At 44.8% G+C, this 15,227-nt stretch overlaps 3 protein-coding genes across 3 annotated transcripts; 2 read left to right on the plus strand and 1 right to left on the minus strand.

Annotated features, from left to right (window-relative positions):
• Positions 1-8,552: 8,552 nt before the first annotated feature.
• On the plus strand, positions 8,553-10,243 carry LOC120957554 (ornithine decarboxylase 1-like). The gene is made up of 2 exons (XM_040379818.2): positions 8,553-10,050; positions 10,119-10,243. Exons 1-2 carry the CDS (start codon positions 8,819-8,821, stop codon positions 10,204-10,206), a joined length of 1,320 nt encoding a protein of 439 aa, XP_040235752.2. The 5' UTR covers positions 8,553-8,818; the 3' UTR covers positions 10,207-10,243.
• A 48-nt stretch (positions 10,244-10,291) lies between these two features.
• LOC120957556 (ornithine decarboxylase 2-like) lies at positions 10,292-11,596 on the minus strand. The gene has a single exon (XM_040379821.2). The coding sequence runs from the start codon at positions 11,550-11,552 to the stop codon at positions 10,338-10,340; it is 1,215 nt and encodes a 404-aa protein (XP_040235755.2). The 5' UTR covers positions 11,553-11,596; the 3' UTR covers positions 10,292-10,337.
• A 338-nt stretch (positions 11,597-11,934) lies between these two features.
• Positions 11,935-13,390, plus strand: LOC120957555 (ornithine decarboxylase 2-like). The gene has a single exon (XM_040379820.2). It carries the CDS (start codon positions 12,002-12,004, stop codon positions 13,217-13,219), a length of 1,218 nt encoding a protein of 405 aa, XP_040235754.2. The 5' UTR covers positions 11,935-12,001; the 3' UTR covers positions 13,220-13,390.
• The last annotated feature ends 1,837 nt before the right edge of the window (positions 13,391-15,227 follow it).

Here is a 15,227-nt window from a genome sequence, read left to right on the forward strand (position 1 = left end):
GCCAGTCCCGCTGCATGAGCGTACTTGTTCCTAGACACTCAACCAACCAACTTCACCCACTTGACGGTCTTGCTAAACAGTGAGAGTTTCCGAGTCTACGCAAACGATCGAGCGCCAAAGTACAGCAGTGAATTCCCAGCCCTTCATAGGTGGTGAAGTGCTTGTGATGCGACCCAATTAAGCTAATCCTAGCGCAGGCAAGTGCACTATTCTACAGTGTTGGGTGCCTCAAAACATCCCTCCACTAAACACCAAACACAGTAGAGATAATAAAGGAATTCGGGCAACCGTACACAGTAACCTACAAGCTTGAACGTAATCTTTCCTTCTCAACACGGGAAGTAACAGACAGATACCCTTGAACATGTATTTCCTATCCATTCGCGTTATTATTGACAGGGGCGTGTTAAGCAGTACGCAAACTACATTCGTGTGACCGCGTAGGGGCTCCACTCGTGTTAATCTACCACTGATTACTGGTATTAATTTGTTGGGACTACCAAATGAGACAAACATGCAGCAATTACGATCTACACGATTACTATCAGACTAGCTGGTAGCAAATGGAAATGCAACTGTGGGGAACACCACATGGAATCTGAAGTATTCCGTTTAAGATAACTTCTTGATATTATATTACGTTACTTTCTTAGATCGTTCTACTCCTTGGGAGACTCTAAAAGACCACGGAGGGGTAGATGATTCATTTCATTGTAGCTTTTACGGTCAGTTCATTGGGTTTAAGCAGCTATTAATCAACGCTCCTCGAACGAAGAGGATCACCTATTATCGGATCAATTGTTCTGAGAAGAGATGGCGTACGAGTCATCTACCGGCATGCAACTCACCGTGCGCCAAGACACACTAAGACAATATCACACTGTGAAGAGGGAATTAATAGCCAATATAAACATTTCTGATACTTTTCACGCCTAAATGTATGTATGTGTATGTGTGACATTCATTGAAATGTTAAATGTTTCCCGCGCTCCCACATTCGCCATGAATCTGATGATTTTTGTATGGACTGTGTTTGGTACGGAACCCTACGTTGTGTTTTGTTTTTTTTTTTTTTTTTTTTTTTAAGATGTTCTTAATAAAGAATCGGTGGCTCTGAAAAGAGCCGATTGTGTGCTTTTTGTTGTACCAAGCTGGGTGGTTTTGCTTGAGGTTCTGTGCCACTTGTGTGTGCCAAGGAGTTGCTGTTGAGATGAGCGAAGCGTGTTGCTTGCTAGAGGAGTTTTGAATGACAAGAGAAGAATTTGGCTTTTGCCGCTTTATTTATAATGCATTTTTTAATGGTGTGCGTGATGACGAAACGATCGATGACCCGTCGAACAATTTTTAGCGATCCGCGAAAGTAGTGATGTGCTACAATCGGGACAATGGTAGTGATGTGCTACAATCGGGAACGAACATACCGGCCACCTTTTGGGAATAATTCCCAAAACTTAGTCCTCGTTGTGGCACTCTAAGGCACATATCTTGGAGACTGGTCTTTTCATGATTCCAGAAGCGGTCCGAAGGGTAGCTACTCGTGCCACAGCATCAGGTCCTAAATGCAATGATACAATGCGTGCCAAAGGCCACTTCAATGGAGGTAGTTGATCGTCTTTCATGATTACCAAGTCGCCTATGGAAAGTTTATGTTGTTTACGGCTGATGTTACGTTGATTATGCAATGATGTTAAATACTCCTTGGTCCATCTAAGCCAAAAGTTTTGAGATAACTTCTGTATCAATTGATAGTGGGATAGTCGGTTAGTTGGTATATGCTGTAAATCGGATTCAGGCAATGCCTGGGGATCTCTGAGTAATAAAAAGTGTGCTGGTGTTAAAGGTGATAAATCATTTGGATCTTGTGAGAGTGGTAATAGTGGTCTTGAATTCATACATCCTTCAATTTTTGTTAATAGAGTACACATGGATTCGTATGAAAGTTGAGCTGTGCCAAGCTGCCGAACTAGATGAGTTTTTGCTACCTTAACTGCGGCTTCCCAAAGTCCACCGAAATTAGGAGCGCGTGGTGGTATTAGATGCCAATGAATGTTTTCGTTAGACAAGTGATTAGTTATTTTATTATTATCTTTATGAAGGAATTGATAAATTTCATGTAATGCATTCTTTGCACCAATAAAATTGGTACCATTATCTGAGAATATGTTTTTCGGTTTTCCTCGTCGTGATACGAATCGATCCAAGGCCATCAAAAAGGTGGTGGTACTCAAGTCACCTGCGAGTTCTAAATGTACAGCCTTGGTGCTCATACAAACAAATACGCATACATATGCTTTTGGAGATGCAGCCTTGCGATGAGATGGACGCAAATAAAGTGGACCACAATAATCCACACCAACGCAGGAGAAAACTTCATTTATTGTTACACGTGATATTGGTAATTGACCAATAGGTTGGATTATTGGGGTGGGATTAGCTCTTACACAATTAAAACAAGTTCGAGTTACACTTCTAACGGCTCTCATACCGTTCAATGGCCACATTTCTTCACGAATAGATGATAATGTCATGCTCACTCCGCCGTGCATCGTTTTCAGATGATGATCCATGATTAGAAGGCGAGTGAAAGGATGGAAAGCTGGCATGAGGATGGGATGCTTAGCATCGTGGCTCAGATCAGAATGGCGCAACCGGCCACCAACGCGTATTAATCCATTGTTGCCAATAAATGGATTAAGAAGTCGAATAGAAGAAACCTTAGCTAACCCTTCATTTCTTTTTAAGGCTTGTAGTTCAACAGAAAATTCAGTAGCTTGTACCATTTTGCATAGGGCTCGTTTAGCATGTTGTATCTCCTTTACCAGTAGAACATTTAGCGATATTCTTTTATTTGATTTGCGAGTGTTGTTGATGAATCGCAAACAGAAACCAATAATACGAAGTAATGGTTGTAGTGTAGAAAAACGTTGAAATATTGGATTTATTTCAGTCATTTGAGTTGTTAGGACAGATACCTTTCGTTCGTCCTCTACGGTGATGTTGTTATCCGGGGTTTGCAAGGGCCAAGAGTCTTTGGGTTCACGAAGCCAGGAGGGACCATGCCGCCATAGATCACTACTGAGGAATTCATTCACCGCCACTCCTCTAGATATCATATCAGCTGGGTTTTCCTTGCCAGAAACATGTTGCCATTGGAAGCCATGAGTTAGTTCTTGTATTTCAGCTACTCGATTAGCTACGAAAGTTTTCCAAGTTCTAGGAGTAGCTTTTAGCCAACCAAGAGTAACAGTAGAGTCTGACCAGAAATAGCATGTGTCAAGTGGAATATTTAATGCATGTTGTACCTTTTGGAATAGTCTAGCGCCAAGTAATGCAGCAGATAATTCCAATCGTGGAATAGTTAAAGGTTTCAATGGAGCAACTCGCGATTTTGAAGTTAGTAAATTTACGCGTGCGGAACCGTGTTTGTCTTCTGTGCGTACATACACACACGCACCGTAAGCACTTTCAGAAGCGTCGGAAAAACAATGGATTTCAATTTGTTCATAGTGTGGTTGAAAAGCAAAACGGTCAATTCGAAAGTTAGTAAGTGTAGGGATTTGCTCGAGAAATTCTGCCCATGAATTTTGTAATGATGGGGAAATTGTTGAATCCCAATCCAAGTTCAATAGCCACAATTGTTGCATTAATATTTTAGCTCGTATAGTTATAGGGGTAATCAATCCAAGTGGATCATATAGTTGTGCTATGGTTGATAGAACCTTTCGTTTGGTATAAGGGCTCTTGATTATATTAATGTTTATGTTGATACGAAATTTGTCTGACATAGGCTCCCAGCATATGCCCAAGGTTTTGATACTTTCATCTGGATCAAAATTGACGGAAGAATGGGTGGCAACAAGTTCAGGTGGTAGGTCAGCTAATACTGCTGGAGCGTTGGAACACCATTTGCGAAGGAGAAAGCCACCCTTCTGTAGCAAAGCATTCAGCTGATTGCGTAGTTCAATTGTTTCTGGGATGTTATTTGCTCCTGCTAGCAAATCATCTACGTATACGTTTTCTTTAATCACGGAACGAGCTTTAAGATACTTATCACCTTCGTCATTGGCAAGTTGAATTAGAGTACGCGTTGCCAAGAAGGCTGAAGGAGCTAGGCCGTAGGTTACGGTTCCTAACTCATAAGTTCGAATGGGCTGAGAGTTGTCAAATCTCCACAAAATTCTCTGTAGGTGTCGATCAGTTGGATTCATAGTAACCTGCCGATACATCTTTTCGATGTCAGCTATGAGTGCTATTTCATATTTTCGAAATCTGATAATTAATGTCAATAATTCTTCCTGTACCACCGGCCCAACTAGTAAGGCATCGTTCAGTGATTTACCGGTACTGGTTTTGGCAGAGCCGTCAAACACAACTCTGACCTTGGTGGTAGAGCTAGAATCCTTCAGCACAGGATGGTGGGGAAGATAAAATGCTCCTGAACAATCTTCCCGTTCTCTTGGGACTAGAGTCATGTGCCCCAAAGTTATATATTCATGTATAAACTTGTGATATTGAGCCTTGAGATGTGTATCGCTTTCTAATCTTTTTTCAAGTAGTTGAAATCTGCGCATAGCTGTGTTTTTAGAATCACCAAGCATTTGAGTGATATCAGGATGTTTTGGCATTTCAACTATATATCGACCATTGTGGTCGCGGGAGACTGTTTCTTTGAAATGGTTTTCGCATTCTCTTTCGTTGGGACTATAACTTGAATTGTGAAGTTCGTCTATCTTCCAAAATCGTTCTATTTGTTCTTCAATGGTGGGATGCATGGTTACTACGTGACATGTAACTTCGTTTTGATTTTTGGATGGAATGTTGCCGGTCATAATCCATCCAAACACAGTTTCAACAAGTTGGTTGTTGTTTGGTAATTTTTGTCTTCCTGGACCTAGCAATGAATAAAAATGTCCTGCCCCAATGATCATGTCAATGCGCCCTGGTGTGCTGAAGTGAGGATCAGCAAGTTGATATGAAGCAGGTACATTCCAAAAATGAGCTGGTACTGGTGTAATTGGTGTGTCACTAGCAACCTTTTTCAAAACTAGAAAGTTCATTGTTGTTGCGAAATTATTTATTCGCGATTGTACTTCCGCTTGTATTTGATACCTTGCGCTTGTTTTTGTACCATCAACTCCGACAATGGAAACATTAACATTTTTTCGAGTTAAATGTAACTGCTGACACAATCTTTCACTAATTGCGTTTGGCTGTGAACCATTGTCCAATAAGGCTCGTGCAAAATGTTTTTGGCCATATTTGTCGACCACTTGTAGCAGTACAGTTGCGAGAAGCACGTTTTGGGGACTGTGCTCAGAACTGATTGTATGCAAAGTTGCCATGATATTTGATTCAGATGTGGTGCTTTCTAATTCAGGGTTATTATTTGTTTGCGTTTCATAGTGTAAAATAGAATGATGCTTCCTTTTACAAATTCGGCAAGAGTACTTAGAAGGGCATTGTTGAAAGAAATGTCCACTTCTCAAGCAATTGATACAGAGTTTGTTTTGTGATACAAACGCTTGACGCGCCTTACATGGCATAGCGATGAAGGATTGACACTGATGCAACGTGTGACCATCTTTTTTGCATGCAGGACAAGTGTGTGTGTTGTCCTGTTTCACACTAATTGTGTTAGTGCTCATTTTCTTGGAAAATTTATGGTTAGGTATACCCATTTTCGAATGAGATGTGGTTGGGCGATTGCCTGTCTGCAACGCTAATGCTTCAATTGTTTGAGCTCTTTTCAACAAGAAGTTTGTCATATTTGGATGAGTTGGCTGGATGTCTTGGGAATTGTGTTCTTCCCATGCTTGTAATGTTGCTTTATCCAATTTGGTAGCAAGAAGTTCCACATAAATTGTGCTGTTGTCAGGAATGCTCTCCTCTAATTGTTTTAAGATATCGATGTGTAGCTGAAATTGGTTAGCCAATTGTCGCAAGTCTGGGGCGTGACTATTGGTTAGCTTTGGAAGCTCGAACAATGCACGTGTGTGCATTTTACGAAGATGTACTTTATTGGAATATCGATTCAAAAGAGCTTTCCAAGCCACCTGATAGTTTTCTGCTGTTATAGGAATTGGTTGTATTATTCCGGCAGCTTCCCCTTTGAGGGACGCACGCAAGTAATGAAATTTTTGGATGTTGGAAATTTCTTCAGAATTATGAACAAGTGAAACAAAGGTGTCATAAAAGGATAGCCACTCTGTGAGCTCACCACAAAATTCAGGTAATGAAATGATAGGTAGTTTAACACTTACGTTTGCTGGGCGGGTAACCTCTTCTTTTACCTGATCTGTTGTTTCCGGAATGTAGCTTGTTAACGCGGCCTTTGTTTCGAAGTAAAGCTCCTCTGCTTGTGACAATAACGCTTCGTTTTCGCTGGTAGCATTCTCGGAATCGTCCCATTCCTCGCAGTCTTCCTGCACCATTTGGAAACATTCCCAAATTTTCGACAACCGATCAAGTCGGTCGGGTATTTGCTGTTGTTGTTGAGGAGTATAGTCTTTTGCAAACTGCGCAAGCCGCTGCATAGACACAATGAGGCTTTGCCGTTTGGCTTGCCTTGACTTAAGCTTGTCTGCTTTTGTCATTTTTAATGTTCACTGAGCAAACACGGTTGCTTGAGAGAAAAAAAAATCACTTTACTTTGTTAGTACAACGCGCACTGCACGGTTAGTAAGAATTGTTGAAAACACAGGCTTTGATGCGAAGTTTCGTAGAATTGTATGCGATGCAAATGGCATGCACTAAACAATGTGCCTTGAACACCCAGGTTGTGAGGCACCTTTTGTACTCGGAGGAGGTACACAAAATTTTGCGAAATGCACAGACAATTATTGATTGTCTTGCGAAGAATATGCGCCGCGAGATAGCGCACCAAGGATAATGCGCATGGATCACACGAATTGTGAAGCGCCTTTTGTACACTGAGTGGTACACAATTATTCGCGAGCGCACACATACACACTATGTGTCGCTTTGAGAAGCGCTACGCGCCGCGAATAATCTTGAGAATAACGCGCACAGATCACACACTTTGTGGTACGCGTTTTGTACCGTGGGTGGTACACGAGTATTCGCGAGCGCACACATACACACTATGTGCCGTTTGTGAAACGCTACGCGCCGCGAATGAACTTAAACGACCGCGAATGAAACAAACCGGTGTACAACTTTACACTTGGAACACACACGGTGGCCACAGAACGCACATAATTTTTTAGGATATCTAATCCTGGTTTGTCGGCACCAAAATGTTTGGTACGGAACCCTACGTTGTGTTTTGTTTTTTTTTTTTTTTTTTTTAAGATGTTCTTAATAAAGAATCGGTGGCTCTGAAAAGAGCCGATTGTGTGCTTTTTGTTGTACCAAGCTGGGTGGTTTTGCTTGAGGTTCTGTGCCACTTGTGTGTGCCAAGGAGTTGCTGTTGAGATGAGCGAAGCGTGTTGCTTGCTAGAGGAGTTTTGAATGACAAGAGAAGAATTTGGCTTTTGCCGCTTTATTTATAATGCATTTTTTAATGGTGTGCGTGATGACGAAACGATCGATGACCCGTCGAACAATTTTTAGCGATCCGCGAAAGTAGTGATGTGCTACAATCGGGACAATGGTAGTGATGTGCTACAATCGGGAACGAACAGACTGCTTATCGAATATCATCGAATGTCATCGACTTAAACTTCACATGTTATGGCGCAAAGCTATATGGCGGTATGTCTGGATGCTCGGTCAGATGGGAATAACACACAACCTCAGGTCGACAAAACTTATCAAGAAAAGCGTCAAACTATATTTTGTTTTTATGAACTAGAAAGTCTGTATTCTAAGAAATTTTATCATTATGGAATTATGAAGAGTACAGTATCTTGACTGAATTTTTGAAAAGTCGACATAAACCGGCGTATATGTATGTTTGTATATTACTTAAGCGAATCGGTAGATTACTTAAGATGTACTAGATTTCATACACCAAATATAATGAATGATTTCTTGCCATGGAGTTACGGCTATTAATTGTGGCTTATGTATATAGTATAGTAATCATCAATATCAATTTAATAACATTTATCTTTTCTGACTTGACATGATTTGCCAATTTTGCCAAGATCATCTTTTGTAGGTTATAGGGCCAAACTGGGATTCAGGGATACCTACGCAAGCGAGAATTTCCCATCATTCATCCTACTAACATTGTACAATAAAAATAATGGTAACTGATAACCGTTAAATGACGCTAATCGTAGAATCGAAACTCTAAGAAACCGTTACCGGTTCCGGTGAATCATGACTGTGATGTTACAGTTATCTCAATGATAAGCATTCTCTTAAACGTTGTGATGAGTGTGCCCGTTTCGGAAGAAGATTGATTGAGGATCGATTTTAAATCTGATTAAAATGGGACAGCGAAAATAACTTTTATTCCTATCTGTAATGAACACTATTGCAAGATACTCAAGGTCTTTCACGGCTGCCATGCTGATGGAGTGATAAATTCACCGCAAAGGCAGAGGATGTTGGCCAATGAATAAGACGTAGATCACCAGTAAAGTGGTATTTATTCAGCTAGTGTGATGCTAAAAATAGTGTCGTTGATCATAAAAAATGTGACAGACACAAACAAATCAAACAAATTCCAATGAGTTATGACGAATTCCTTCTCTAAAATGTTCAGTTTCTGGAATGGAATCTATTACTCTGAAATTTATACATGAATTGTTGTTTCTAGTCTAAAATTAACTCTGTAGTATAAAGCTAGCTAAAAACACGTCGCTCATTCCTGTTTTAACCTCGATCGCGATTGCTCCAAACGTTAACGATGAGTTCCAAAGAGTTATCAGTGTGTTCCAGTACTACTAATATCACCTCATTACCCGATCTGACGCTCCTCGCTGATGAAGCGTCCATTGGCGACGTGATCCAGGATGTGGTGCGCATGGGCCCGCACGAGGAGCCGCTTCACGTGCTCGATCTGGACGATGTGGTGCGCAAGCACTACGGCTGGTGCGCCCAGATGCCGCGCGTGAAGCCGTACTACGCGGTGAAGTGCAACGACGATCCGCGCATCCTGCAGACGCTGATGACGCTCGGGACGGGCTTTGACTGTGCGTCGAAGGGCGAGATGGAGCGCATGCTCGGGTACGGGGTGAAGCCGGAGAGCATCATCTTTGCGCAGCCGGCCAAATCGATCCCGTCGCTGCTGTACGCCCGCTCCAAGCAGGTGTCGGTGATGACGTTCGACGGTGCGGTGGAGCTGGAGAAGATTCATCAGTACTATCCGGAGGCGCGGCTGGTACTGCGCATGCGCCACGACTCACTGAAGGTACGGTGCTCGCTGGGCAAGAAGTTCGGGTGTGATCCGATCGCGGAAGCGCCCGAGCTGCTGCGCTATGCCGCCACCCTGCGGATGAATGTGATCGGGATAAGCTTCCACGTTGGGTCGGACTGCGACGAGCACAAGGTGTACTATGAGGCGGTGAAGATAGCGAAGGGTTTGTTCGAGTACGCCAAGACGATTGGGTACGAGTTTAGTCTGTTGGACATGGGGGGCGGCTTTCCGGGCGATAATGATAAACCGATCGATCGGTACGCGCAGGCGGTGAACGTGGCAATCGATCAATTCTTCCCCGCGGAGTCGGACATTCGCATCATTGCCGAGCCGGGCCGGTACTATGTGTCGTCGGCGGTGACGCTGGTATCGTTCGTGGACTCGAAGCGCGTGATGAAGGAGAAGCAGCCGGATGGTACGGAGAAAACGCGAATGTATTACTATCTGAACGATGGCATCTTCGGGACGTTCTACTGTACGGCTTTGGAAGGTCAGCAAGTTGTTCCGATCGTAAGGAGCAAGCTCACCAAACAGTATGACACAACTCTGTGGGGCCCAACGTGTCATGTGGTAGATAAAATCGCTGAAGCTAGGCTGCCCGAGCTGGACGTGGGCGATAGTGTGGTGTTTGAAAATGTCGGAGCATACGGGATGGTTCTAGCAAATCAATTCAATGGGTTCCCATTGCCCAAAGTTAGGGCGTATCTTCGCGAAGGAACGTGGTAAGTTGTGAAGACATCTGTTTTAGAACATGAGGTGTTATATTGGTACATGTTATACAATGTTTCAGGAGAATACTACAAGATCTTGGAATGAGCTCCAGCAAGATCATGCCAATCACTGAATTCTGCAAAAGTGATCAGCGATCCACAATGTAAAGTGATGATGAACATTATTAGGTTAAACTACACAACAATAAACAGGAACGCAAAGCCCAACGAACCAAAAACACTTCAACGATGGTTTCAATATCTGTAGCCAATCTTGCCTATTTATTCCACAACTCCAACTAGCTTAACCACCGAGTACCGGTGCTTTCGATAAGCGCCTTCGTCGTGCTCTGCCCCGCACAGACAACCGTTTCCGGGATGGGAAACCCATTGAAACGCGACGCAAGCGTTACCCCGTACGCTCCCATCCCCGAAAACACCAGATAGTCACCGATCTCCAGCTCCGGCAGCTCGATCCGTTCGCAGATAATGTCAGCCGAATCGCACGACTGTCCCCACAGTGAGGAAGGGTACGTCAGCTCCGCGTGCAGCACTGTTCCGTCTGACCGGATTACCGCTGGGCGCTTATCAACCGCATTCCACCACTCGAACGACCCGTACCGGCCGTCATTGATGAAGTACATTATCTCCAGCACCGGGCCGTCTGTTCCCCCTAGTCGGATCACCCTTTTCGACTGAACGGAAGCGAGTAGCGTTACGGCTGACTCGACCAGCTGCCGATCAGTTTCGATGATGATGCGCAAGGTAGGGTCGCGGTTAAAGGCGGTAGGTATCTGCTGCAGCTCTGCCGGTGGCACGTTGTCCATACCGGAGAGTATAAGCTCCGGTATGTCTGGACAGCCAAGAGCGTGCGCTAGATTAAACACATCCTGAGCGATGTGGATAGCTTTTTGCAATGTTTCACCCAGCAGGGAGGGTGCACTGGGTGTCTGCAGCAAAGCAATATGAATACCCTCAATGGTGACCGTTTGGGCCGCCTTGATGTAGTGCAAGATCTCCTCCACGTCATTGTATGGACAGCAGCCAAACTTTTGCGTGACACACATCCGCAGGCGTAGAATGATCTTCGCCGTCGGGTAGAGACGCTGGACCTTCGTGATCTCCTGCACACTGTCGCACACGATGCGCTGGATGTCTTGCTGCTTGGCGTACAGTATCGTGTCGGGTGATTTGACCGGATGTGCAAGAATGATGCGCTGCGGAGGTACGCCAGTACCCAGCACGGCTCCCATTTCCGCGATCGAGGCGCAGCTAAACCCGAGACCGAGTTTGCTGAGGATTGTTAACGCGGCGGGATGATTGTTAACGCCGGGCGGGTAGTAAGGGGTCGCAAACGATCCAAAGCGTGCCATGGCTCGGTGGTGGCTGTGTACGATCTCGTCCAGATCGAGGATGTTGAGCGACGTTTCGGTGTGGCCTTGGGCGACGAAACGTTTCAACAGCAGTGCCTTCGTGGTGGCAAACACACTGAGCGGTTCCGGGGGCGACTCCATTCGTAGCGGACACTGCACACTAGACTAAGCCCGCGGCCTCACTGCTGACTGCTATTTATACAGTGTTGGTGCAGGTGTAGCGGGAGATGATGAATGGAAGCCAGAATGCAAGCAAGTTCTAGCGATCAGATCGATCGATTAGATGTGAGAAGTGATGTACGGCTGGAACTCCTCCGAAAAGCCCGAGCCTGGTAACAACGGGGAAACCTAGAGTGCAGGCAATTGAGGTTGTTAACCGTCAGGTACTTCAGCGATGGGATTCAGCGATGCCGCACGGGCCGTGTGAACATACGGGCGGGATCATACTAATGTTTTAAGCTGGCCTGTCGAGCACTGGGCTCTCACGGAGGCCTCTCCCCGTCGAGCAGCTAATGGGTTGTAAACAAATGCCGGCCGGGCTGGGCAGTAGGCATCGATCGTTCCTGCGCACCGGTTCACTTTGACTGACGATGGATCCCGGCTACATACTGATCGACGAGCACAGCTCGGTGGACGAGCTGATCCGGCTGATTGCGAAGCGTGTGACGACCGTCGGCGAGCCACTGAACGTGCTCAACCTGGACGACATCGTAGCGAAGCACCGGAACTGGCAGGCGAAGCTGCCCACCGTCGCCCCGTTCTACGCGGTCAAGTGCAACAGCCATCCGACGATTCTGCGCCTGCTGGCGGCCCTCGGCTGCGGGTTCGACTGTGCGTCCCGGGCCGAGCTGGACAGTGTGCTGGGGCTGGGCGTAACGCCCGATCGGATCGTGTACGCTCATCCGAACAAATCGATCGGCTCGATTGCGCACGCGAAAAAGCTCGGCGTCAAGCGCATGACGTTCGATGGTTCGGATGAGCTGGAAAAGCTGGCCCGTCACTATCCGGAGGCTGAGCTTATACTGCGCGTGCGGCACGATGCAGCGGCAGCGCAGCTATCCCTGGGGCGAAAGTTTGGCTGTGATCAGGTGCGCGATGCACGCCCGCTGCTAGAGCGTGCCAGGGAGCTCGGGCTGAGTGTGATCGGTGTCAGCTTCCACGTCGGTTCGGGCAGTATGGATGCGGAGTGCTTTTACGGTGGCATACGGAAGGCGATCGAGATCTTCCGCGTGGGCAGCACGCTCGGGATGAAGATGGAGCTGCTGGACGTGGGCGGCGGCTATCCCGGGGCCAATGGTGCGCTGTTCGATCGGTGCGCGTACTACATCAATAAAGCGGTGAAGGAGTTGGTCCCCACCCCCGTGACGGTTATAGCCGAACCGGGGAAGTATTACGTCGAGTCGGCAGTGACGGCACTGGTCAATGTGGTATCGAAGTCGTACGAAAAGGATGTGGATGGAGCCGTGGTACGCGTGCGGTACTACGTGGACGACGGGCTGTACGATACGTTCGATTGGTGCGACGATCAGGGCAGTGGTCCGTTGCTGCAGGAGGACAAACGGGGGGCACCGTGCGTACGGTCGGTGATCTACGGCCGCACCATGTGCGAGCATGATGTAATACGGGAGGAAATTTCCCTGCCCGAGCATGAGATCGGCGATTGTCTAGTGTTTCCCAACCGGGGCGCGTACGCGAAGCTGCTGGGCCGGGGGCACAATGGCTTTCGTCCAACCGGGACGAAGGTGTGCCTAACACGTGCGACGCTCAATTACATGTGTGCGGAGGCGGTCAAAGCAGTGCGTGGATGAAAGGGCGGGCTTTTTTGTTCTGTTTAAGTTAAGATTTCGCTAGAGTGACAGGTTGAAGTGGAGCGTGTTTCATTTTTGTTGAACAACTAGAATTAAAGTATGGTTAAGTGATGCAATACGGTGCTAAAATAAAGTCAGTCTCCAAAGCTAGAGAGTGTGCAAACAAACAAAGTGAGCTTCATTGTGTGTTTGAATTTATTACAACGAATGGGGGAAAGTGTGTTTGGCGCCCGGCAACTGCACGTACTTCACGCATGTACTGTCACGTGCCACTTAATTGCTGTTGCGAGGGAAAACTATTTGCATGCCTTTAGCTCATCCATCTGTGTGTGGGCGAGGAATGTTATGAATGGAATGATGCGCATGTCCGAAACATCATTTTTCCCATTATCAGCGCATCAGTGACGGTTCGCGGGGTGTTGGGTGAGTGGGTTTACTGGTCGTATGCCGCGTTGATTGATTGTTGATCGTGACCAGAGCGTCAGAGCATGTTTTCTTTCATAGATCCTACATGTTTTCATTGTCCCTTTTTTTAAAACTGATGGATTCTGTAATGGGTGTGAATTAAATTCACTGTTTTTTTGGTATAATATGTAGGCAATACATTTTTTTAAAATCGTTAGCTAAACTACCATAATTAAAAAAAATCGGGATAAGATCGTATCTTTCGTAACGTTTTTAGTTTTTTTTCTTCCTTTCAGCATTTAGCTCTGTAATGTTCGGTTCATCTTACAACACTGTGTACTATTGTTTGAAGTTTAAGGCAAGACATGGCAAATGACTAACCAAGAAAAAATGAAATAATTTGTGTTATTGCGTTTCTAATTTTTGTCCTTATTTCCTACACTATTCTAAAGGTTAATATACTATGTTACTAATAACAAAAGTAGCTCGTTAAGCCCGTGTGGCGGACGAGTGTTGATAGTAAAATAATAAAAATAATTATAAAATAATAATAATATTAAGTAAAAGGTTTATTGGCGTTACAAATTATAGGACAACAAAATTATGGAATTATTCAAAAAATGAGTGAACGGTTCAAAGATTCTTGAGAAACTGGCTGAGAAAATAGATGTTAGGGAATATCCTCCAAAACCGGTACAATATCTCGATGCGACAAATAATATGATGCAGCTATACTTTATTTGCAAGATCTATTTTTAGTGTAGGAATCACTGTTGTAAATAATATCCAATTATAGAAGGGGCAGTCTCTTAGAATAGTCGTCAACTTGCACGATACCCCACGTGGGTTCAAGCCTAGACATAGACCTAGTGCTTAGATAGATACCGTTCCCTCGTAGTAAGAACTAACCAGCCCGGAACTGCGTAGTATATAACAAGTCTCAAAAGCATTGTACAGGCCGTCATGGTAGCGTAGGTCATTACGCCAATAGGCACCATTCACTCATTGCATTTCCCAAGTCGTTTAAGACTTTTCTGAATTTTTGTTTCAATTTTATGGATATCAAAATATTTCAACACTTATTTGCCATCTTTTGAGCACTACTGAAAAATGCTTTAGATTAGATTTCTTCATCTTTTAGTTGCTTGTAACAATTGTGGTAACGAGTACAGTATACTAGGAAGACAAAATACAAACAGCAACATTATTTCATTAAAAGACTTAAGAGATGCACGAGGCACTGAACCTTCGATAAAGTTACAATAAATTCACTAGAAGTATTTTTTTATATTTTACTTTGATGTTTTCTCCTAATGACTGAATAAAGACCTTAAGATGCACCTACGCTATCTTTACTTTAAATTACGTGAAGTTTTATGAATGAAATTTTAGCTTGTCTAACGTGTCTAACTCACTGCCTTACATTCCATTCACGCACTCTAAGTACCACGCAGTCTACGCCTGTTACAAAGGTATCCCGAACTGTTCACACCTACCACTAGAACCATCGTTTGTCTTAATCCAGGATTTGATGGCAAACGCGTCCACGCCCTCTACTTACTCAATAATGGGTTACATACCACGCGCCCGCTTGTTTGTCTGG

Source organism: Anopheles coluzzii, chromosome 3, assembly GCF_943734685.1.
Source record: "Anopheles coluzzii chromosome 3, AcolN3, whole genome shotgun sequence".
Taxonomy (NCBI): domain Eukaryota; kingdom Metazoa; phylum Arthropoda; class Insecta; order Diptera; family Culicidae; genus Anopheles; species Anopheles coluzzii.